The sequence below is a fragment of the Sapajus apella genome, unplaced genomic scaffold, assembly GCF_009761245.1.
Source record: "Sapajus apella isolate SASKATOON/1434 unplaced genomic scaffold, GSC_monkey_1.0 scaffold113, whole genome shotgun sequence".
NCBI lineage: Eukaryota > Metazoa > Chordata > Mammalia > Primates > Cebidae > Sapajus > Sapajus apella.
This window is the reverse complement of record NW_022437053.1, coordinates 5,528,862-5,554,106: the sequence shown is the minus strand read 5'-3', so window position 1 is coordinate 5,554,106 and position 25,245 is coordinate 5,528,862. Positions and strand designations below refer to the sequence as shown.

Below are 25,245 nucleotides of genomic sequence, written 5' to 3'. Positions count from 1 at the left end.
GCAGCCAGAGAGATCCTATTAAAGTCTAAGACTAACCATATCACTCTGCTCAGAAGTCTCTAATGACTTCTCATCAGAGAAGTCCTGGGCTAGGCACAGTGGCTCACGCCTGTAATCCCAGCACTCTGGGAGGCTGAGGCAGGCAGATCACCTGAGGTCAGTAGTTTGAGACCATCCTGGCCAACATGGCAAAACCCCGTCTCTACTAAAAATATAAAAATTAGCCAGGCCTGGTGGCGGATGCCTGTAATCTAGCTACTCAGGAGGCTAAGACAGGAGATTCTCTTGAACCTGGGAGAGAGCGGTTGCAGTGAGCCCAGATCATGGCACTGCACTCCAGCATGGGTGACAGAGCGAGACTCCATCTCAAAAACAAAAAGAAAAAAGGCCAGGCAGGGTGGCTCATGCCTGTAATCCCAGCACTTTGGGAGGCCAAGGCGGGTGGATCATCTGAGGTCAGAAGTTCAAGACCAGCCTGACCAACATGGAGAAACCTCGTCTCTACTAAAAATACAAAACTGGTCAGGCATGGTGGCTCATGCCTGTAATCCCAGCATTTTGGGAGGCCGAGGCAGGCGGATCATCTGAGGTTGGGAGTTCAAGACCAACCTGACCAACATGGCGAAACACTGTTTCTACTAACAATACAAAAATTAGCTGGGCATGGTGGCATGAGCCTGTAATCCCAGCTACTTGGAAAGCTGAAACTGGAGAATCGCTTGAACCAGGGAGTCAGAGGTTACTTACAGTGAGCCAAGATCGTGCCACTACACTCCAGCCTGGGCAAGACAAACAGAACTCTGTCTCCAAAAAAAAAAAATTAGCCAAGCATGATGGTGCAGGCCTGTAATCCCAGCTACTCAGGAGGCTGAGGCAGGAGAATCACTTGAACCCGGGAGGTGGAGGTCGCCGTGAGCCAAGATCACGCCAGTGCACGCCAGCCTGGGCGTCAAGAGCAAAACTCCATCTCAGAAAAAGAGAAAAAAAAAATCCTTCTCATTTACCTGCATGGCCCCACATGATCGGGGCCTCTTGAGTTCTCTGAACTTATTTCCTGCAACTTTCCCCTACATTCACTCCCTGACTCCTACACCTGCCCCTTTAATGTTTCCCAAAGTTTTGGTAATCTAATATTGCTTAACAAAGCACCCCAAAATTTGGCAGTTTAAAACAACAATAACCATTTACCCCCCTTGGTTCCTGTTAGTCAAAACTTTAGAAAGGGGTCAGTAAGTAGCTCTCACTTAGGGTCTTTCAAGAGGGTAAAGCCTGGATTTAAGGCAGGGTGTGGTGGTTCATGCCTAGAATCCCAGCATTTTGGGAGGGCAAAGTAGGAGGACTGCTTGAGCCCAGGAAGTGAAGACCAACCTAGGTAACACAGTGAGACCTCGTCTCTGTAAAAAATAAACAAAAATTAGCCAGCCTAGTGGCATGAACCTGGGGTCCCAGCTACTTGGGAGGCTGAGGTGGAAACTGGCAGGATGAGGATGCAGTGAGCCAATATCATGCCACTGCACTCCAGCCTGGGCAACAGAGTGAGACCCTGTCTCAAATAAATAAGTAAATAAAAAGATTAAAGCCAGGGCTGCAGTCATCTGAAGGCTGAGTAGGAGCCAGAGGACCAGTATCCGAGGTGCTCACTCTCAGGACCAGCAAGGGAGTCCTGGCAAAGTGAGAGCCCGGGAGCTCCCAACCTGCTGAGTGTCCTCATACACTTGAGCAGCTGGCTTCCCTCAAAGTGAGCAATTCAAGGCATCAAGGAAAAAGCTGTAGTGCCTAGAAGCCAAACGTCATCACTTCTGTGGTATTCTTGGATCACACTGTTTTGACCTGCACTGATTCACTGTGAAAGGGGATTAGAGAGAGGTATGAACACCAGGTGAGTCCCTGAGGGCTGTCTATCTCACACTAATGGGCCTGGCATGCGCCCCACACCATGGCCTTCACAGCTGCAGTTTCCTCCTGCTTCCAGTGTTTCCCCCCATGTATCATCTGGGCAGATCACTCACTTCCTTTACATCATCACACGAGTGTCTTTCAGAGAGGCTGGCCCTGCCTCCCAAACTAACATACTAATAAACCTGTCTAACCTCCGTTTCATAATACTCCTTCTCCTTCGCATTTATCAGCACACTCAGGCGCACACACACACACATTTTGAGTTCTTCATCTTGTTTGATGTCTCCCATCTACAATGTAAACTTCATGTGGGTGGAGATTTCCTCACTAAAGTGTCTCCAGCACCTAGAACAATGCCTGGGGTACAACACTGATCAGTAAGTATCTGCTGACTGAACAGTCAGGGGGCAGTGTCTTCAGAATAATTTTCTTCCATGTACCTTTTCAAAGGGAATCACCAATATAGGCATGATGATTTTTTGTATTTTTACTTGGTAACTCTTATCAAATGAATACCTCTTTTCAATTTGGAATGAGAACAAACACAGGGGGAACAAACTAAAATAGAATTCTTAACTTTCACTTTCAAAATTACCTTCTTACATTGAGCAGAAATTTTAAAAACACACAGGCATATCAAACATGTTTTAATCAGATGGGTAAAAAGGCGGCCTCGTCATTCCACTTAAATGCCCTATTAGGGTATAAGAAACAGAAAGGCTTGGGCCGGGCGCGGTGGCTCAAGCCTGTAATCCCAGCACTTTGGGAGGCTGAGGCGGGTGGATCACGAGGTCAAGAGATCGAGACCATCCTGGTCAACATGGTGAAACCCCGTCTCTACTAAAAATACAAAACATTAGCTGGGCATGGTGGCGCGTGCCTGTAATCCCAGCTACTCAGGAGGCTGAGGCAGGAGAATTGCCTGAACCCAGGAGGCAGAGGTTGCGGTGAGCCGAGATCGCGCCATTGCACTCCAGCCTGGGTAACAAGAGCGAAACTCCGTCTCAAAAAAAAAAAAAAAAAAAAAAAGAAACAGAAAGGCTTGAATACTTGGTGACTAACACCAAGTATCTGACAGCACAACGAGGTGACTACAGTCAATTTATTTATTTACTTATTTATTTATTTGAGACTGAATCTTCCTCTATCTCCCAGGCTGGAGTCCAGTGGTGCAATATCAGCTCACTGCAACCTCCACCTCCCGGGTTCAAGTGATTCTCGTGCCTCAGCCTCCCAAGTAGCTGTGATTACAAGAGCCCGCCCCCCTGCCCAGCTAATTTTTTGTATTTTTAGTAGAGACGGGGTTTCACCATGTTGGCCAGGCTGGCCTCAAATTCCTGACCTCAAGTGTTCTGCCCACCTCAGCCTCCAAAAGTGCGAGCCACCACGCCTGTCCCAATAATAACTGTACTTAGTTATTTTAAAATAACTAAGAGAAAAACTGGGACCAGCACTTTGAGAGGTGAGGCGGAAGGAATGCTTGAGCCCAGAGGCTCAAGAATAGCCTAGGCAACATGGCAAGACCCTGTAAATAAATAAAATTAAAATTAAAAAAATTAGTCGGCCATGGTGGCGTGCACTTGTAGTCCTAGCTATGTAGGGGGCTGAGGTGGGAAGACTGCTTGAGCCTGGAAGGTTAAGACTGCAGTGAGCCATGATCACACTACTGCACTCCAGGCTGGGCGACAGAGTGAGACCCTATCTCAGAAAGAAAGAGTACTGGCCGGGCGCGGTGGCTCAAGCCTGTAATCCCAGCACTTTGGGAGGCCGAGGCGGGTGGATCACGAGGTCAAGAGATCGAGACCATCTTGGTCAACATGATGAAACCCCGTCTCTACTAAAAATACAAAAAATTAGCTGGGCATGGTGGCGTGTGCCTGTAATCCCAGCGACTCAGGAGGCTGGGGCAGGAGAATTGCCTGAACCCGGGAGGCGGAGGTTGCGGTGAGCCGAGATCGCGCCATTGCACTCCAGCCTGGGTAACAAGAGCGAAACTCCGTCTCAAAAAAAAAAAAAAAAAAAAAAAGAAAGTACTAACTGGATTGTTTGTACTACAATGGATAATTATGGAGGGGATAGATACCCCATGTATACCATGATGCAATTATTACGCACTGCATGCCGTTATCAAAGTATCTCATGTATCCTATAATACCTACTACATAATTACCTACTATCTACCCACAAAAATTAAAAACAAAAAACTAAAAGAAAGTGCTACTAAACTGCTGAACTTTTAAATTATATTATTTCAATTATGTTAATTAAAAAACAAGATTTAAAGTTTTAAAACTTGCTAGTAATGAGACTATAACACCATATGCAAATACTTTAAAATAAAGCTATCATATTTTTCTTGCAATGTTCTTTATACATACTCGACAGCAGTCCGGCCCACCACAACCATTCCTTAAGATATGCATGGCCACCTTGTCCTGTGAATGAAAAGATATTTCACATCTATGGAAGACTGTCAGACTCTTGTATAAATTATAATAACTATGAATAATGACAGCTTTTAATTATCTCAGTTGCTACTTTAAATAAAGGTTTCTGCATGACTCAGGGGATTTCTCTGACAATTGCTTAATGATTATCTTGCCAAAGTAAATGAAGTATATCCACCATGAACAGTGAGAGCACCTGCCTCAGGACCAAGCATCAGGGACTGGGGGAACGAGCAGTAGATGCTGACAGTTTGTTTCTCCTCTGTCCACTAAACCCCATAGAGGCTATCATTTCATGTTTCTGAGATTGCTGAATTAGGTTTGGCCACAGAGATGGCACAGGGAAGAGAGAATTGTGGTACTGTTTACTGCCAAAGCAGGTCTCCTCATGAGGTCCAATCAGGTCTAGAAATGAAGCCAGTGCAGAATAATGGGACGTGACCATAATGCCACTACACTGAGGCTACCATGAATGTCCCTGATAGAGGAGTCAAAAGTGGAGCCAATCACCCTGATTACCCCACAGGGTCTTATGACTTGTCAGTGATTTCTAGAGAAACAACCTACACCACCCGGAAGTTCACTAAACTGGATACTCTTCAAGCAAGGGAAACACTCTCTTTCCTTCCTGCCAAAATGTTGAAGGTCAAAGCCAGAACTTCTACTATCATGGACGAAAGAGTCCAGCCTATAATAACTTCTAATTCTGACCAGGCGTGGTGGCACACGCCTGTAATCCCAGCACTTTGGGAAGCTGAGGTGGGCGGATCACAAGGTCAGGAGTTTGAGACCAGCCTGGCCAGCATGGTGAAACCCCGTCTCTACTAAAAACTCAAAAATTAGCCAGGTGTGGTGGCAGGCGTGTGTAACCCCACCTACTTGGGAGGTTGGGGCAGGAGAATCGCTTGAACCTGGGAGGCAGAAATTGCAATGAGCTGAGACCAGGCCATTGCACTGCAGGCTGGGTGACAGAGCAAGACTCCGTCTCCAAAAAAAAAAACCAAAAAACAAAAAACAAAAGAAAATAAATTCTGATTCTAACCAAGAACTTTTTTTTTGAGACAAAGTCTCACTCTGTCACACAGGCTGGAGTGCAGTGGCTCGATCTCGGCTCACTAGCAACCTCCGCCTCCCAGGTTCAAGCTCCTGCCTCAGCCTCCCGAGTAGCTGGGATTACAAGTCAGGCCACTGCGCCCGGCCAATATTTGTATTTTAGTAGAGATGGGTTTCACCATGTTGGCCAGCCTAGTCTAGAACTTATGACCTCAGGTGATGTGCCTGCCTTGGCCTCCCAAAGTGATGGGATTACAGGCATGAGCCACCATGACCAGCCTAACCTGCAGGCATATCAAAATTTAAAGAAGATGCTGTATGCTAATTTGTCATTGCTCCCTGTTTCTACTTTGATGATAACTGCAAGACTGAGTTAACTAATTATGACATCTTCTCACTTCTTTTCTCATTGTAAATAACCAAACATCAATTTTGTAAACATTTAGAACTCTTGAACAGTTTAAAGTTCCAAATACACTCACTAGGAATGAAGATGTGGTCTTCTACAATCAAAAAACCTGCGTATGTAGGTACACACTGAAGTCATTTCAAAGTCACACAAGGCATAACCTACCTGCTCTCATAGAGCCTTTCCTGGCAAGTCGAAGAAGCCCTTTTTTTTTCAAAATGAAACTTCCTCCAATGAAAATGCTGGAGCTCATAGCCAATCCCAGACCAATATAGAAGTCATATTTTCCACGCCCCTGGCTCATTTCGTTTGTTACTTAAGAAGTTCCTGTGAATCACATTGATCACAGAACAGAGAAACCACTGGTAATGGAGGCAGAATGAAGCAGTCTTCAAATCTAAATAATACAAAATGAAATGAGGTTTTCACAGAATGCTCATGACAGCACACACGCAATTCAAAATTTTACTCCATTTCTCTTCTAAAAAATATCTCCTTCATTACTAATAATTGATAATATATTTATTATTTAAATCTAGCACCAATCTGTATATTTCTTCAAATTATGACAAAAGTTAGGATCATGATATAAAAGCAAGTTAAAACAATCAAACTCTGATCCCATATTTTTTTTAAAAGGTTCTTGTCTTTTGTAAAAGACTAAATAAAATCAATAAAATCAAAATAAAACAAAAGACTAATAAAATCTTTTGTGAACAAGCAAGAACTCAGATTTCATCACCACCAGGCCGGCTTCATAAGAGCTTCTAAAAGAACCACTACACATAGAAAGGAACAACCAGTATCAGCCTTTCTAAAAATATACCAAAAAGTAAAGAGCATCAACATAATGAAGAATTTACATCAACTAATAGGCAAAACAGCCAGCTAACATCAAATGGCAGTATTAAACTCACATATATTATTATTAATCCTAAATTTAAATCAATTAAATACCCCAATCAAAAGACACAGACAGGCAAATTGGATAAAAAGCCAAAACCCATCGGTGCTGCATCCAGACCCATCTCACATGCAAGGATACACAAAGACTCAAAACAAAGGGATAGAGAAAGATTTACCAACCAAATGGAGAACAAAAATAAATAAATAAATAAAAAGCAGGAGTTGCAATTCTTGCCTCTGATAAAATGGACTTTAAAGCAACAAAGATCAAAAGAAGCAAAGAAGGACATTACATAATGATGAAAGGATCAATGCAACAAGAAGAGCTAAAGATCCTAAATATATACGCACCCAATACAGGAACACCCAGATATATAAGACTTATAAAGAGACTTAAGATTCCCACACAATAATAGTGGGAGACTTCAACATCAGTATCAGACAAATCAATGAGACAGAAAATTAATAACAATATCCAGGATTTGAACTCAGATCTGGAACAAGTAAACTTAATAAACATTTATAGAACTCTCCACTTTAAATACACAAAATACACACTTTTATCAGTACCATATCACACCTACTTACAGGTTTAAATGAAATATTGGTTGGCTGCTTGTTTGTTATTTTCTTCCCTCATTTTTTTCAGGTCTCCATTATTAAGCACAATTATAGGCATACCCATTTTTAGACTGCATTCTAGCCCGGGCAATAAAGCAACACTCCCGTTTTCTCTCCCGCTTCCTCTTTCTTCCTCTCCTTCATTCTTTTTATTATTATTCTTTTTTTCTTTTTTTTTTAAATAAAAAAGAAATAAATAAAATAAAAAAGGTTCTAGTCTTAATAAAGCTTTCGATAGGCTGGGCTCGGTGGCTCACGCCTGTAAATCCCAGCACTTCGGGAGGCCGAGGTGGGCAGATCATCCTGGCCAACACGGTGAAACCCCATCTTTACTAAAAATAGAAAAAAAAATAGCCAGGCGTGGTGGCATGCGCCTGTGGTCCCAGCTACTCGGGAGGCTGAGGCGGAAGAATCGCTTGAACCCAGGAGGCAGAGGTTGCAGTGAGCCGAGATTGCACCACTGCACTCCAGCCTGGTGACAGAGCAAGACTCTGTCTCAAAAAAAAAAAAAAATTAAAAAATTAAAAATAAAAATAAAAATAAATTCTGATAAAAAAATAAATGCAGAATAAAAAACTGGGCATAACAATATACAAATCTGGTTTATAAATACATTTATCAGGTTCTCAAATGTGTCCTTTTGAATAATCTATACAAAGAAACTCAAAATTGTCTTACCATACGTTTTCTTCTTAGCAACACGTGGATATAACATATGCTAATTTATTTATTTAGCTTATTTGGGCATGTTCTCAGAAGATTTCACAGTATTTGTTACCAGGGGATAACGATTCTTGTGGAGAGGTGTCTGCTGGGGTGTGTGGGATGGTACCGGTGGCCTCTAGAGAACATGAGGACCATGACACCTAAAGGGCTCAAGCCTCAAGACCAGAAAGGAAGCACAGGCTTCCCAAAGACTGCAATTTTTTTCCCCAGATGGCCAACTCATAAACTCAGTTGACAAATGAACTAAGGCACAGTGTGGATAGCAGAGAAAAAACAGTTTTTAGCAACAAGGTTTATGACTGGTTATAACTGCCAATCCAGCTTTCTAGCACATCTTGGGATTTCTTAGTCCCACAGTTTAACTACTGAGTCCCAAAACTAACCTCCAATTCAGTCAGGACCCTAACTAGCTAAGTGTTTCCATTCTTCAAGTTATGAGACACTGGCTTTTAACCAAAGCAACTTAACTTGCGTCCACCTGGCCCCTCAATTACTTTATCCATCCACTCAACCAGTATTTACTGGATATATGCCGTACGCCCTGAGTGTTCACTATGCTAAGCTATCTAGATAAAAGTGATAGCTTTTAGTCTTCACAAAGAAGAGAGACAAGAGATAGTTACATAAGGAGTGATAATACTACAATCATGGTAAAGACAACATTATCACACTGAGTTGGTATTACTCCCAAGAAATGAAAAAGGCTAATGTTTTTGATTTGCCCATCAAAGCACATATGCTTCCTGTATGATTCAATGAGAAGACTATCCTCCCTCACCCCTGATTTGCACCTTGGCCATCAAGCTTGCTTTGGCCAATAGGAGGCAGGTGTAAGCAACAGAGTGCCAGTTCTGAGTCTACCCCTAGAGGGCTCTTCTACTTCTGCCTACCCCTTCACACCCTGCCACAGCCACTTGAAGAGCATCTCCTGATCACAACAGGGCACAGTGAAAGGCAGAGAACAAAATCGTCCCAGTGACTCACAGAACTGTGAGAATGATCTAAGTGCCTATTCCTATATGCCACCAAGACAGCTAACTCTTACACACCAACAGGCTTACTACAAGTATAAAACTTCCACCCTAATTTTTGAAAAACCAAAAATTTTCTGTAGAAAACAGGGATTCAGTGATGAGTAAAAGCTGGGTGATGGATGCACAGGAGCTCACTGTGTTACTGTATCTGCTCTTGTCTATTTTGGAACATTTCCATATTATCATTTTTAAAATACAACCATCAGTGCTCAAAAGGTGTAAGAATGCCAAGGTAGAAACTACCAAAGTCCCAAAAGCAAGGTCACCCCACAACCTAAGACAAAATAATACTGAAACACTGAAAGAAGTCACTCAAGTCAAAAAGGTACTGAGTTCTTAATAGCGTCAGTCATAATCTCATGAGTAAGACTGTCTACCTGAAAGCTTTCCAGAACTGACATCTCCCTTAATTTGGAAAAGTATCCCTAGTGCTCTCCGTGCCGTTCATTAGGCAAGATGATTCCATGAAAAAAGTCTCAGGTGGGGAGTTTGGAGACCCCTCTTGCTTCCAGCTGGGGGTGAGATCTTGGGTAAGTTACAACATTAACAGATACATACATGAAAACAAAGAAGCTAAACAGTCTGGTGAGGGAGACTGGCTCATAAATAAGGCTTTACCCACTTTATGTGCCAGACACTGGTCATCTCAAGCCTCAAGTTAACTTCAGCATACCTATGGAACAATTCTAGACAGGTGAGTCTCACTGACATAAACACATTTCAAGAGTTCTTCTACCTCGTAGAAGAACTTGGGAACAAGATGTCAAGAACAATCATTTCTATATACGATTGCAGGGCCGAGCACAGTGGCTCACGCCTGTAATCCCAGCACTTTGGGAGGCGAAACCCAGTCTCTACTGAAAACACAAAAATGAACTGGGCATAGTGGTGCATGCCTGTAATCCCAGCTACTCAGGAGGCTGAGGCAGGAGAATCGCTTGAACCAGGGAGGCAGATGTGGCGAGAGATCACACCACCGCACTCCAGCCAGGGCAACAGAGTAAGACTTGTTATCCAAAAAAAAAAAAAAAAAAAAAAGACCGCAACAAAAAAACAATTGTGCTTACACTATTCCCAACACATCCTGCATGACCGGTTGATTCGTGTTTATGAGCCCATGAACTCCCGGGCTCACGCATGTGATTCACCCTTTTAGCCTATGCACATACTATCTGGTCGACTCAAAATAGGTCTTAATACATGTTTTCTGGGTGAATATGGATGAATGGAATAATTTTTTTTTTTTTTTTTTTTTGAGACAAAGTCTTTCTCTGTCACCCAGCTTGGAGTGCAACGGCACAATCTCAGCTCACCACAACCTCCACTTCCCAGGTTCAAGCAATTCTCCTGCCTCCGCCCCTCCCCCCCAACCCCGAGTAGCTGGGATTAAAGGCATGCACCATCAGTCTAGCTAATTTTTAGTAGAGACGGGGGTTTCTCAGTGTTGGTCAGGGTGGTCTCGAACCTCCAACCTCAGCTAATTTGCCTGCCTCAGCCTCCCAAAGTGCTGGTATTACAGGCCTGAGCCACCACACCCAGCCGTTTATCTACAATTCTAACCCCAGTATAACAACAGACTCACAAATCCAAATTTAAATTTTTTGAGACATGGTCTCATTCTGTCACCCAGGCTGGAGTGCAGTGGCACCATCATGGTTCACTGCAGCCTCGACTTCCCAGGCTCAAGTGATCCTCCCACCTCAGCCTCTTAAGTAGTTCGGACCACAAGTGTGCAACACTACACCTGGCTAATTTTGATACTTTTTGTAGACAAAGTTTCACCATGTTGTCCAGGCTGGTAACTTCTGAGCTCAAGCAATCTGCCTGCCTCAGCCTCCCAAAGTGCTAGATTATAGGTGTGAGCCCTGCATTCCATCCAGATTTTATTTATACTATGAACCTGACTTTCAAATAACTAATTTGTAACTACTTAATTTACTAATATTTACTAACACTTCATGTTATCTTTCACTAAATGCAAGTTACATACATGGGGTGTAACGTCTAAAATTAAGACCCAATATCACATGTTGCCTTGACATCTGACAAAAACTGGGAGAGCTTTTAAGGAACTCAGTTCAAGTTTCCCTCCCTATGCTGCCAAACAATTGTCATCACAGTGACCAGGCACAGGTACAGGTCCTGCTTACGCCTGAGGAGTAGGCCCCATTGCCCCACCAGCCCAAGGAATTATTAAAGCGATTATTAAAGTCTTTCTGCAGGAACCACAGGCACTTTTGTTACCACAAAGCCTGCTGCCCGCAGCCCCTGGTTCTCCATTCCATTCAGAACGGAAGACTAGGAAACTTCTGTCCATCTCATCTGCCCAGTGTTAGTATTGTGGGGTGGAAATCCTTCTCCCACTGATGAGGTAAAGAGGTGATTAAAACAATATATATAATGGAATTTTATTCATTTAATCCTAAGGTCACTAAAAATTATTCCTAACCTAAGGCTATCATATGAAATTTTCTCCACATTTATTTTACATAAAGTTTCATGATGCTATTTGAAATCTATTTCTCCTTTCCCTTTTATTTTAATCTATGTGTTATGGGACATTTCAAACACCAAAAGCAGAGAGAAGGCCTTTTCTGACCAGCTGGGTCCATCGTGTGCATATGGATTTCCAGAGTCCCTTGACCAGCCACCCCTCTCCTGCCCACTTCATTTCCCAGCACAGGAAGCTGACCTGACCCCCTCAGACAGGCCTCCCCCAGCCCCTCCTGCAACCCACAGCGTTCTCCACTCAAGGCCAGGGTGCACCTTACGCTGGGCTACAAAGACTTCTACAATTGGCTCCAGCCAACAGGCATTTTCTCCTCTTTCCACTATTCAGTCAGCCTTTTAAATTTAATTCTCAATCACTGTTCTATCTTCAAGGTAAACTCTTTAAGTTCCTTAAAGACAACTATTTAGGTTTTTTGTGGTGGTTTCCTCACAAAAGGCACTCATTTACAGTAGCAAATTTGATTTACAAGCCTTTCTAGAATAAGGCTTATCACCAAATAAGGTTATTCAGTTGTTTTGTTTGTTCATTCATGGAACTATACCAGTGTGTATGTGTGGAGGGGTGAGGGATGACAAGCAACATAAAATTTGCAAGCCTTCAAACTATAAAGCAGCCTGCTGCCACCAAGAAAATAAGTGATCTCATTCTGACTTACAGTTAGAAAATAGGACATCAGAGGGAATGTCCTAAAAGGAAGGAGTTGCTTCACTATTCTCAGACCTGGTCCCACTCTACACCCTCTCTCTGTAACTGAAGGTCAATCACAGCTGGGAGAGCCTGCAACAGAGGTATTTTTTATTCTTAAGGATTAGCCATGAGGCAGGGCCAGTATTAAAAACAGCTAAACAATAAAACTTGCTAAATTTCACTTCAACTAGGTTCCCAACCACAGATGGGAAGCTCCAGCTGGTTAACCTGCCCAAATTACTTAGAAGGACTCAGGGGAGTAATCCCAGCTGTGGCCATTGCTCAACAAACACTGAGCAGTTATTATTTGCCAGGCAAGGAGTTGTAAAGATGATCAAAGGGACCATCCTCAAAGATTCCACAACTAAGAGAATTAAAAATTCCAAAAAGAAACTACTGAAGTTTTAAACACTTTTAAAGAACCTTACGATTTTCTGCTTATCATTCTTTATGTGTGGGGTGTTTTCCTGGTGCTTTGAGGCCCTGTCCCGCTCTGTGGCCCAGGCTGGAGTGCAGTGGTGCTGCCTCGATGCCTGGGCTGCAGCAGTCTCCCGCCTCAGCCTCTCAGACCCACAGGGCCACAGACACGCACCACCACACCCAGCTGATGTTTTTGTTCTGCTTCTTCCCTCTAGATTTTAAAAAACTCAATTTTCACAATTAATTTTACTCATATTTGTACACTTCCACTAAATATAAAGCATGTCAAGAATGAAATAAATACATCTCAAAGAAAACAAAATTACGAAATTGGTCCACCTTCTTAATGTGGAAAACACATAATTTAAGGAACAGGCAAAGATGGTCTAGTATTCTTTTTTTTTTTTTTGAGACAAAGTTTCCCTCTTGTTGTCCAGGCTGGAGTGCAATGGTGCGATCTTGGCTCACCGCCACCTCAGCCTCCCAGGTTCAAAAGATTCTCCTGCCTCAGCCTCCCGAATAGCTGGGATTAAAGGCATGCACCACTAGGCCCGGTCAGTTTTGTATATGTAGTAGAGACAAAGTTTCACCATGTTGGTCAGACTGGTCTCGAACTCCCAACCTCAGGTGATCCGCCCCACCTTGGCCTCCCAAAGTGCTGGGATTACAGGGGTCAGCCCCCACACTCAGCCAAAATGGACTAGTATTCTAATGAGGAAAAGCTAAACTAGGACCTGCTTTGCAAAATGACTATCAGGAGGCAACACAATCACCAAAATTAGCAAACTTTAAAAATTACACCAACTGGGTGGGGTGCCCTGGCTCATGCCTGTAATCCTAGCACTCTGGGAGACCGAGGTAGGCAGATCAACTGAGGTCAGGAATTCAAGACCAGCCTGGCCAACATGGTGAAAACCTGTCTCGACAAAACTAGGAAAATTAGCCAGCCGTGATGGCAAGTGCCTGCAATGCCTGCTACTGGAGAGGCGGAGGCAGGAGAATCAATTGAACCTGGGAGGCAGAGGTTGCAGTGAGCCAAGACTGCACCACTGTACTACAGCTTAGGTGACAGAGCAAGACTCCATCTCAAAAAAACAAAACAATTACACCAACTGAAGTACCATAGACAACATTAAACTCATTACAGCACTTGCCACATTTCATTTTAACAAAGGCTTAAAAAGATATGTGGTAAGGGCCCACAAGGAGGAACCAGGTCCACAGATGTTAAGTAACTTGTCACACAGCTGGGGTAGCAGAAGCAGAACTACAATCCAGGCCTCCTCATCCTTAGCCTTCTGCCTTCCGCACTGGAGTGTCCTAAAAGGAGCCCCAGAGGTGGAACACAAGCAAGTGGCAGCTCAAAGCAGGATCTCAGTACAGGTCACTGTCCTCCCTGCCCCATCTGCTCCTCCTTGTACTGACAATAGTTTCACTCTCCTCATTACCCAAAGTGAACACAAGGGCCAAGTGCCAGATGGATTCTACCTTTGAAATACAGCCTCATGCATGCTCTGCCTGACCAGACCCTGCACCTCCCTCTCTCCTGACCCTAGTGCAGCTTAAACACATGATGCTGCCATGCTACTCTATAAAACACATCTCTGCCAATCTCAGCCTTCTGAAAAATATAGAATCACTACCCCTGTTGGTAGCAATAAGACCAAACTGTGTAACCTAGTAATGAAGACCCTTCACCATTTGTTCCAAACCTCCCTTTTAGATCTCATTTCCCACACCGTATTTCACACATCCTGTGTTCTACCCAGGTCAGCACTCTGCTGCTATTCTGACCTGCTCCTACCTGTCCTCCTCCATATTTTGTTTACACTAACTACCCCTCTGTTACGGTTACTTTGATACTCATACTGCCTTCACTGTGGCTCCCAGTGAACACGAGGCTTGCTTATACATTTACTCAACCAACAAACATTTAATGAGCACGCACAATATTCTAGGAGCAGGGTACAACAGCCCACATGGAGTTTATCTCCTGTGAGAGGTAGGGTGAAATAAAAACGAAATAAATTCATTATTCTGGAAAGTGGCAAATGTTATGGTGAAACAGACAACATGTTAAGGGCACTGGGGAGTTGAGATGGGGGACTCTTTAATTACCGTCATTAGGCCTTTCTGAGCAGGTAACACTTGAATAAAAGCTTGAAAGAGCTTTTTGAAAAGAACAAAGGAGAGAGAGAAACAAGTGCAGAGGCTCTAGGTACGAGCAGGTGTGCAGTTTCCTAAGAAAACAAAGGCCACTGTGGCTGACCATGATTGGGGGTAGGCGAGATACCATGTGAGAGTAAAAAGGTGAGTGTCAGCAGGGCGTAGTGGCTCACGCCTGTAATCCCAACACTTTGGGAGGCCGAGGCAGGTGGATCATGAGGTCAGGAGTTCGAGACCAGCCTGGCCAACATGGTGAAATCCCATCTCTACTAAAAATACAGAAATTAGCCCCACGTGGTGGCAGGCGCCGGTAATCCTAGCTACTCGGGAGGCTGAGGCAGAAGAATCACTTGAAACCAAAAGGCGGAGGTTGCACTTAGCTGAGATCATGCCAATGCACTTCAGCCTGGGCAACAAGAGCGAAACTCTCTCCAAAAAAAAAAAAGTGAGTGTCAGATCACGTGAGGCCCTATGGGCCATACCAAGTACAAAAGGCATGGAACAGATCTCCAACCCATTTATTTGGCCAGATCATAATTTATTTTCATCTGGAATCCTTATAGAACTATTTAAATAGTCCTATTTCAAGTTTATTTACATAAAACAAATTCAGTTAGATATGCAGAAATGTTTAAGACCAAGCATGCTCTTCTCTGAGGGGTGCTTTTAATTCTACAAAGCAGATAAACCTTTTTAAATTGTGTATATTTGAGATTTATGGGATGGGAAACATACAGATAGTAACAAAGTTACTATAGTAGAGGAAATCAACATACCTATCATTTCATATACTTTTTTATGACAAAAGCAGCTAAAATCCACTCATTTAAGGAAAATCTCTAATTTTATTGACCGCAGTTCTCCAGGTGTACATCCTGAATATCTGCTACTTTGTATCCTGTGACCTAAATCTCCCGTTTCCTCTCCCACTCCCACCCTGCCTTTTATTCTCTAGGGAAGTCTTATCTTTCTGTTCAATATCACAATGTAAAGCAACCAAATCAGAGTTTAAGCTTATTACACCTTCTATGGGGAAAAAATGTAATATTCAAAGTATGCGTTTTATATATGAAGAAACCGTATTTACATATTAGAAATATTCTGAAAACACGTGAAATTCTTTTTATTATGATCTCTCCCTAACAGCAGCTACCACTTACTGAGCACCGACTACCGAGGCACTGTTCCATGCGTCACTTCTCGTCTACATAACAATGAGATGAAAGATCACTTTACACCTAAGAAACCAAACCTCCCAGAGGTAAGAGTCACATGAAGAGGACCACACAGAAAGGGGCTTTACTTCTACTCCCAGCTGCCCCTATTACATTGAAACTTCAGAGCTCTTAGGTCAGAGGCAGTGGCTCAGGCCTGTAATCTCAGCACTTTGGAGGGCAGAGGCAGGCGGATCACCCGAGTTCAGGAGTTCCAGACTATCTTGGCCAACATGGGGAAACCCTGTCTCTACTAAAAATACAAAAATAAGCCGGGTGACGTGATGGGAGCCTGTAACCCCAGCTACTCAGGAGGCTGAGGCAGGGGAAATGCTTGAACCCAAGAGGCCAAGGTTGCAGTGAGCCGAGATTGTGCCACTGCACTCCAGCCTGGGTGACAGAGCAGAGCACGTCTCCCTCTCAGAAAAAAAATATATATCCAGCGCTCTTAGTCTTTACTAAATCTTTACTGCTTGATTTCCACTGCAATTTAAGTTAGCTTAGGTCCGGCTCGGTGGCTCAGGCCTGTAATCCCCACACTTTGGAGGCCAAGGTGGCTGAATCACTAGAGAGTAGGAGCTGGAGACGAAACTGTTTAACACAGTGAAACCCCCGGCTCTAAAAAAATTAACAAAAATTAGCGAGGCATGGTAGCGCATGTCTGTGGTCCCAGCTACTGGGGAGGATGAAGTGTAAGGACGGCTTGAGCCCGAGAAGCAGAAGTTGCACTGAGCCCAGAGCGCACCCTCTAGCCTGGGGACAGAGCAAGACCCTGTCTCAAAAAAATTAAATATATACATAAAGTTAGCTTTCATTTTTTCCAACCTCTCACTTGGTAAAAAGTTTTTAAAGCAGTACTGTACTTATAAATATTACAGAACCTAAATCTCCAACCCTAACTAGACAACAATATTAGTTATAAATTAAAATTTTAACTTACATGTAAGTTTAATATGGTCTCTCTTATGAAAAAAAGGCTGGAAGAGGTTAGAGATGACTTATTCACTCTCATTTCCTCGTAAATACTACCCTTTATTCCCATTTAAAGTCTTAAACCCTGGCCGAGTAGCTCCAGCCTGGAAAGAAGAAAAGAGAGAAGTAGGCAAAACGACTAAAGTTACTGAGTACGTTTTAAATTTGGTTACTAGCCTTCATACTCATTTTGCTAGCCAATCAACAAAAAACCTACTCAATCGAGCGTAACTACTGCTTCGACAGGCAGCTCACTGGAATGGAAACTCTCGACTCTCATATTTCCCCTTATTAAAAAAAAGTATTAGCCGGGCAAATGGCTATACGCAGAATTTCTAAAAGCAGAACTTAACATGCAGTCCTGTATTAAACGAACTGACAAACTAGTACAGAAACTAAAGAGGCTTGTATTTAAATTCTGGAGTTAAAAGAAAAAAAAGAAACTGAGGCACAAACCCAAAACTAAACACACAAGAGTTCTTAGAGAGGAAAACAGGATTCCGTGATTTTACAAAAGTTAGGAAGCTACAACAGCCAGGCTCAGAGCGTTACAGCAGACTTCCAAGGTCTGCTTAACTACCAGTTATGATCCCCACAGCAGCTGGAGCCACCTTCTAAAACTCACCGAGACCAACGAAACTATCTCAGCGAACACGCGACCCCGACACGGCCAACCAGCCAGGCTTCCGCGGGGCCGAACGGCAGTCCGCTCCACGACGGATTACCCGGAAAACCGCTTCCGACTCAGAACACCGGAAAGGAAAGTTGCCTGAAGAGCCCCTCTCGGACTCCAGGCGGGCAGGCTCGCCCGCAGGTCAGCCCCCGGCGCTCGCCCGAAAGGAAGGAGTGGCGACCTCACCCTGGTCCGCAGGCCGGCCGCGCTGCTGCCCGGGGCGCCGCGGCTCACACCCCCACACAGGCCGCCCAGTCCTGCGCTCGCGCGGCCCCCGCTTTCGTCGCCGTCCAGTGACAGGTGCGAGCATTCGGGGGTGCAGCCGTGCGTACCGCCTCCTCCATGGAGAAGCGCCGAGGAAAACCTGCCAAGGACAACCTCCGGTCCCCCGTCACCAGCGCTTCCTGGACCTACGGCCGGTGCCGTAAAACCTGGGCGCGGCCAAGTGACGCGAGAGGTCGCGCGCGCACGCGCAGTGCCGCACGCAGAGGCCCCGCCCCGGTGCGCTCTCCCGCCGAGTTCCGGTTCCTTCAGAAGACCCGAGTCCGCTGAGGCGCTGTGAGCCCGAGAAGGGCGCGGGGCGGGGATGGGCGCGGGGGCGAGGCGGGGCGCAGCGGGGCACCGGGCTCGGGCCAGACCTGGCGATGGACGAAGCTGGAAGGGTCGTAGGCAGCACAGTATTTCGCCGGGTGGCGTGGGCCGGTCAGGAGTGGAAAATCCACGTCCCGCAGGGCGTTGATTTAAAATGAGCGTTCCCGGGGCAGTCACCGTGTGAGGATGCGCTTCATGGGTGTCCCCGGGCAATGCCGTGGGGGAACGGCGCCCGGAAGAGGGCAAGAGGCGGGGCAAGGGCGGGGCCCACACGGGCGCCCCAGCTCGGCCGCCGCGGGGCCTTCCTGTCCGACCGGCTCCCGGAGACGCGGGTGCGGCGCTGCTGGAGCCCGAGGACGGATTCCGAGAAGAGACGTGTTTTTCGTGGGCTGCGTAGGAAACCGGCCGCTAGGCTGTCCTGCCTCGGCTCCTCCCGGAAAGCGGACGGTTCTCAGGACCCGCCGACGGGGCTTCCGCGGAAGTCACAGACGGCTCGTTCGCAAGAGGCCGGCACAGCAGCCCCTGGAGTGAGGCCTCCGAGGAAATCAGTGCTCCTTTGGTTGCCGGTGTAGCGGTCCCTTAGGGAGGTCGTTCCAGGTGGTGACTAGACGCAAAACGCTATTATATGAAATTGAAGTCATTTGGGGCGAGGATCTTCGTAAAATGAATTATACACTTATTGAAACGAAACACCAAATATCATCTGTCACTTTCAGGCTCTAATCCTATTGGACTGTTGTGTTCTAGACTGTATGCTCAGCCCCTGACCACTCTGGTTCAGCTTCTAATTCTTTTTTTTTTTTTTTTTGAGACACTGGCTTGGTTGCCCAGGCTGGAGTGCAGTGACACAATCTCGGCTCACGGCAACCTCTGCCTCCCGGGTTCAAGCGATTCACCTGCTTTAGCGTCTTCAGTAGCTGGGATGCATCACCGTGCCCGGCTAATTTCTGTATTTTTAGTAGAGAAAAGGTTTCACCACATTGGTCAGGCCGGTATCAAACTCCTGACCTCGTGATCTGCCCGCCTCGGCCTCCCAAAGTGCTGGGACTACAGGCCTAAGCCACCAAGTTTAAAGGTTTTCATCCGTCATGAGCCTACCATTCAGACAGCCATACATCTTAGAACTGGCTCAGAGGACCTATTGTTTTCTTTGGTCTCTAGCTAGATGACACTGTCAGATAAGGAATTGCATTGGATGTTGAAAGATGGTTGACAATCTGGTCTCAAGTGATGTGGTAGATTGATGCAAAACGGCTCCAATTCCCTGCACATTTTCAGTGACTTTGCAGCTCCACTCTATTTCCTGAATCTGTACTGGCCTTCAGACTGGCTTTGGCCAAGAAAATGTGGCAGTTCCTGCCTAAATTCTGATGCCTGGACTAGCCTGCTGGAGGAGGGGACCACATGGAGCAAGGCAAGCAGCAGAGCCATTCAGCTAAATGCTGGCTGACTAGCGCTGAGATCAGCCACTGAGCCAAGGTGGTGCAAGTCAGCAAAACTGCCCCCTTAACGCATAAACACGTGAGGAAGAATCAATGATTATTGTCTTAAGTCACTCATTTTGGGGTGAATCGGTATGTAGCAGTAACTAACTGAGACAGATGCCAACAAACACCTCTAGGACAGCGGTCCCCAAACCCCTTAGCCACGGACCAGTATGGGTCGGAGGCCTGTTAGGAACCGGATCACACAGGAAGTGAGCAGCATGCAGGCAAGTTAAGCTTCGTCTGTGTTTACAGTCGCTCCCCACTGTTCTCACTGCCACCAGAGCTCCTCCCATCAGATCAGTGGCAGCATTAGATTCTCATAGGAGTGTGGACCCTACTGTGAGCTGTGCATGTGAGGGGGCTAGGTTGCGCACTCCTCATGAGAATCTAAATAATGCCTGATGATCTGAGGTGGGACGCTTTCTTCCCAAAAACATGCTCCTCCCTCGCCCCCCCATGCGTCTGTAGAAAAATTGTCTTCTATGTTAGATACAGTGAACCGCAAGTTTGTCTTCAAAGAATCAGTTTGTCAGTATGTTCAGCTCTCTTATTCTTTAATTCTCCTTTTTAAAGTTTAACTTCTTTGTAGTTTCAGTAAACAAGCTTTTCCACCAGTTGTAATCGGTAGTTCACATCTGTTCCCCCGGTCCCTGCTCCATCCTGACTCATCCTGGTCCCTGCTCCTGTCACCTCGTTTGACGCCTGGCTACCTGCTCTGACCTGCGGTAACTGTCCTTCCCACCAAACTGCTCACCCCACCATTTTGGCGTGTACCCCGGCGGCCTTTAAAATAGCCAGTCAGAATTAGACTAGACTGTGTGGTCTAACCTCAGCCAATAGGGGAATGACACAGCAGTAAGGCGACCTCCGTCAGGCACAAGTACCCCTTCCCCTCCCTCATCCAGGTGGCACTCGCCATTGTTCCATGAGCAGCACCCTTCTATAGAAGTAAATTGGCTTGCTGAGGAAATTGATATTTGAATACTACTACTTTTGTGGCACTGAAAATTTTACTTATAACATCTATAAAACCAGTCCTTGGTACCAAAAAGTCTGGGGACTGCAGCTCTAGGAGGCAGATGAGTAATAAAGCAGTGGTTGGTTCATATGAACAGGAGTGCTTAGGTGTCGATATGTTCATTTAACCAAACGAATGAATTTGCTTATTGCTCTTTTCTGTCAGCTGGAGTGCCACCTCGTCTAATCACTTTCTGTCCTTATGGCAGCCCATAGTCTCCTTCCACATTCATTATCTGGACCTCCCACCCAGCACCTCCTGCCACACTGCAGAGTGCATTGTCTTTATTAGTGTATATATACCTTGTTCATATGCTGCCTGCTCCTCACATGCCCACATAACTTCGCCAGCCCATGATGTTGTATATCTTGCATATGCTGAGTGTTCAAGCAGTCATCATGAGATACTTCTAAAGTTTTAAAACTGTAATTCCTTTCTTAACATCTTTCTTGAAAGATAAAAAAAAGAAAAAAATTTAAATAAAAAGTCTAATTCCTTCTCAAACACTACTGGTGGAATTGGAAAATGGTACACTTTCCTTGGAAAATAGGTTGACAGTTTCTTAAAAAGGTAAACATACAAGGCCAGGCACAGTGGCTCACGCCGGTAATTCCAGCACTTTGGGAGGCTGGGGTGGGCAGATCACGTGGTCAGGAGTTCCAGATCAGCCTGTTCAACATGGTGAAACCCCATCTCTGCTAAAAATACAAAAATTAGCCAGATTTGATGGCATATGCCTGTAATCCCAGCTACTCGGGAGGCTGAAGCAGGAGAATCATTTAAACCCAGGAGGCGGATGTTGCAGTGAGCTGAAATTGCACCGCTGCACTCCAGCCTGGGTCACAGAACAAGACTCTGCCTCAAAAAAGAAAAAAGTTAAACATACACCAATCATATGACCCAGCAGTTCTACTCCTAGGTTTTTACTCAACAGAAATGAAAGCATGTATCCATAAAAATACGTGTAAATGAATATTCCATAGCAACTTTATTTGTAATAGCCAAAAATCTGAAAACAACCCAAATGTCCGTCAACAGGATAAAGAAACTGTGGTATATCTATATGATAGAACACTACTCAGCCATAATAGGGAATGAACTGGCCGGGCGCAGTGGCTCACGCCTGTAATCCCAGACTTTGGGAGAATGAAGCAGGTGGATCACCTGAGGTTGGGAGTTTGAGACCAGCTGGCCAACATGGTGAAACCTCATCTCTACTAAAAATACAAAAATTAGCCGGGCGTGGTGACATGTGCCTGTAATTCCAGCTACTCAGGAGGCTGAGGTAGGAGAATTGCTTAAACCCAGGAAGCAGAGGTGGCAGTGAGCTGAGATGGCACCATCACACACCAGCCTGGGTGATAAGAGCAAAACTTGTCAAAAAAAAAAAAGGTGGCGGGAATGAACTGTTGATACATGCCTTGACATAGCTGAGTCTCAAAATAGTTATGTAAGTGAAAGAAGCCAGACCAAAAAAACTGTGTGTACTCAGTGATCACATTTATATAAAAGCCTGGGAAATTAAAACTGTAGTGACAGAAAGCAGATGAATGTGTGCCTGGGGTGGAGGAAGTAAGGAGGGTAAAGGGATTGCAGTGGGTCAGAAAGAAACTGGGGCGATGATCATGTTCAGCGTTTTGTTTGTGGCAATGTTTTCATCATAAGACACCTGCCAAAACTTACCAAATCATATATTTTACATATGTGCAGTCTATTATGTCAATTACAACCCAATAAAGCTGTTGAAATCTTGTCATTGTTGCAGAAGCACAGAAGCTAGAAGTCTTGCCTATGCTTCTGTAACAATGACAAGATTTCAACAGCTTTAAAACAGTTATTTTTAAAAACATGTATTAGGACATCACATAATTTTCTTATGTATAAGTTGTTCCCAATTACTTTCGTATGTTTTGGTTTTGCTACCACAGAAGCATGAGAACAGCATAGCATAGTGGCATTCCTTGCCATTTTAAAGCATTTGTATTACATAAATGCTTTTCAATTCGTATTTAGTTTATTCAAGGCCATCGATGACCTACAAATGTAGTAGGGCATCATTTGTTGCGGGTGAGCAAGAAGCAGCTTTCTGAGAAATTTAGGAATAACTCAAGGTGAATTGAGGGACAACAGTACGATACTCATTAAAAGCCAGGAGTTGGCTGTTACGAACCGCCACACTTGGTGAAGTGGTAAGGGAAGGCGGTAGGCAGAATGCCCAAGGATATCTACATCCCCACCCTTGAAACCTGTGACTGTGCCACCTTATATGGCAAAAAGGACGCAGCAGATGTGACTAAGAATCTTGAGAGGGGAAGCTGACCCTGGATCCTCCATGTGGATCCAAAGCAGTCACAAAGGTCCTTCCGAAATGGAGGCAGGAGTGTCACAGTCAGAGACTGACTATGATGATGGACGAGTGGTCAGAGAGACGTGACGTTGCTGGCTTCAGAGATGGAGGAAGGAGCCATGAGTCAAGATACAAAGGCGGCCTCTAGAAACTGAAAGAGCAGGGATGAGACTCTCACCAGGAGCCTCCAGAGGACGCGATCCTGTCCACACCTTGATTTTCACCCCAGAAGGCCCGTGTGGAACTTGTAACCTCCAGAACTTTTAAGATGATACGCATGTATTGTTTCAAGTCACAAGGTATGTAACCCATTAGAACCGTCACACCGGCACCACTGCTGTCCTGCCCGCCACCATCCAGTTCCATTCCCAACTCCTTCTCATGTCCTGGCCTGGAATGAATGCTGTCCTCTCTGGACTGCTAACAGAGAGGCATCTAGATCTTTTATATCTGTTTCTTGTCTGTGCCTCACCTCTCCAACTAAAAACCTTTTTAAAACTATCATGTGCCAGGTACAGTGGCTGTCACCTGTAATCCCAGTACTTTGGGAGGCCGAGGTGGGCAGATCATGAGGTCAGGAGTTTGATATCAGCCTGACTCCATCTCTACTAAAAATACAAAAATTAGCCAGGTGTGGTGGCGGGAGCCTGTAATCCCAGCTACTCGGGAGGCTGAGGCAGGAGAATCACTTGAACCCAGGAGGCAGAGGTTGCAGTGAGCCGAGATTGCACCACTGCACTCCAGCCTGGGTGACAGAGTGAGACTGTCTCAAGAAACAAACAAACAAAAAAGTTATTATGTGAGGTTCAAACTAATGGCGAACAAGTAAGTGTGACTAACATGACAACAAACATGCTGACAATGTCAAAACTAAGAGTCATCAGATGGATGGGACGGATGTAACTCAGCAACACAGAAATTCTAGGACAAGTCCCTTGCAGGGAAGGCTTGGCTAGCAGCCAGCATGAACTGCTCCATAGCAGTAACCAACCAAAGCGAGCTTTTGTTGAATGACAGCAGAATTTGACATTAGTACACTTCACAGCCCCAAAACCCTGTCTGGAAAGAATTATACATAGATGTGTTTGATGATTTCATAAAATGTTTGTTTCTGATTTCTGTATAAGTACACTTTAGTCAAAGTGTGAATAATTATATGTTTTGGGATAGGGACTAAGAAAAAAAATCTTCTTACTCATTTTTTCTCATTTGATAAAATCACTTACAGGATACCAGTCTGGGCAACATAAGTAGACCCTGTCTCTACAAAAAAAAAAATTAAAAGTTACCCACATGTGGTGGCAGATGCCTATAGTCTTAGCTACTTGGGAGGCTGATGCAGGAGGATCACTTGAGCCCAGGAGTTCGAGGCTGCCCTGAGTGAGACCCTGCCTGTCAAAAACAACAACAACAAAGAAAATTATAGGACACTACCAAAGATTAGCAACAAGATTTCTAATGATGCTTTAAGTATGAAAATGTGTTATGATTGTCTCATTTTCTATGGGCTTAAAATGTAAAAAAAAAAGGTACGTTATGCGACTCAAAAACATGTGAAAGGCATTAACGTATTAAAATAGAGCTGGTTTTCTTTAATACCATCACTTCATTGGATCAAGAGACAGTCACAGGATGGAGAATTTCTACACACACCTGGATGTGCTCCCTAAGGTAGATACACAGGTAGACATTCCCCACCACCTGCCCCACCGAGATGGAGTTTCGCTCGTCTCCCAGGCTGGAGTGCAGTGGTGCAATCTCCGCTCGCTGCAACCTCCACCTCCCAGGTTTAAGTGATTCTCCTGCCTCAGCCTCCCGAGTAGCTGGGATTACAGGTGCGTACCACCACGCCCAGCTAATTTTTGTATTATTTTTCTTTTTTTTTAATTTTTATATTTTTAGTAGAGATGGGGTTTCATCAAGTTGACCAGGCTAGTCTTGAACTCCTGACCTCAGGTGATCCACCTGCCTCAGCCTCCAAAGTACTGGGATTACAGGCGTGAGCCACTGCACCCAGCCCACAGCTGGACATTTTAAAACATTTTTTACATTGTTACAGAGAT

General features: G+C 44.8%; 1 protein-coding gene across 7 annotated transcripts in view; it reads right to left on the bottom strand.

Annotated features, from left to right (window-relative positions):
* Positions 1–18,189, bottom strand: part of NIPA2 (NIPA magnesium transporter 2) — a 31,787-nt gene extending 13,598 nt beyond the window's left edge. The window contains exons 1-4 of one of the 7 annotated variants that reach the window (XM_032259986.1): positions 17,926–18,184; positions 17,035–17,170; positions 5,974–6,205; positions 4,278–4,334 (exon numbers count right to left, since the gene is read on the bottom strand). In XM_032259986.1, the coding sequence (XP_032115877.1) occupies positions 4,278–4,334; positions 5,974–6,112 (196 nt within the window). In that variant the 5' untranslated portion in view covers positions 6,113–6,205; positions 17,035–17,170; positions 17,926–18,184. The other 6 variants (XM_032259987.1, XM_032259989.1, XM_032259992.1 and 3 more) reach the window with 6 other exon arrangements.
* Positions 18,190–25,245: the final 7,056 nt, after the last annotated feature.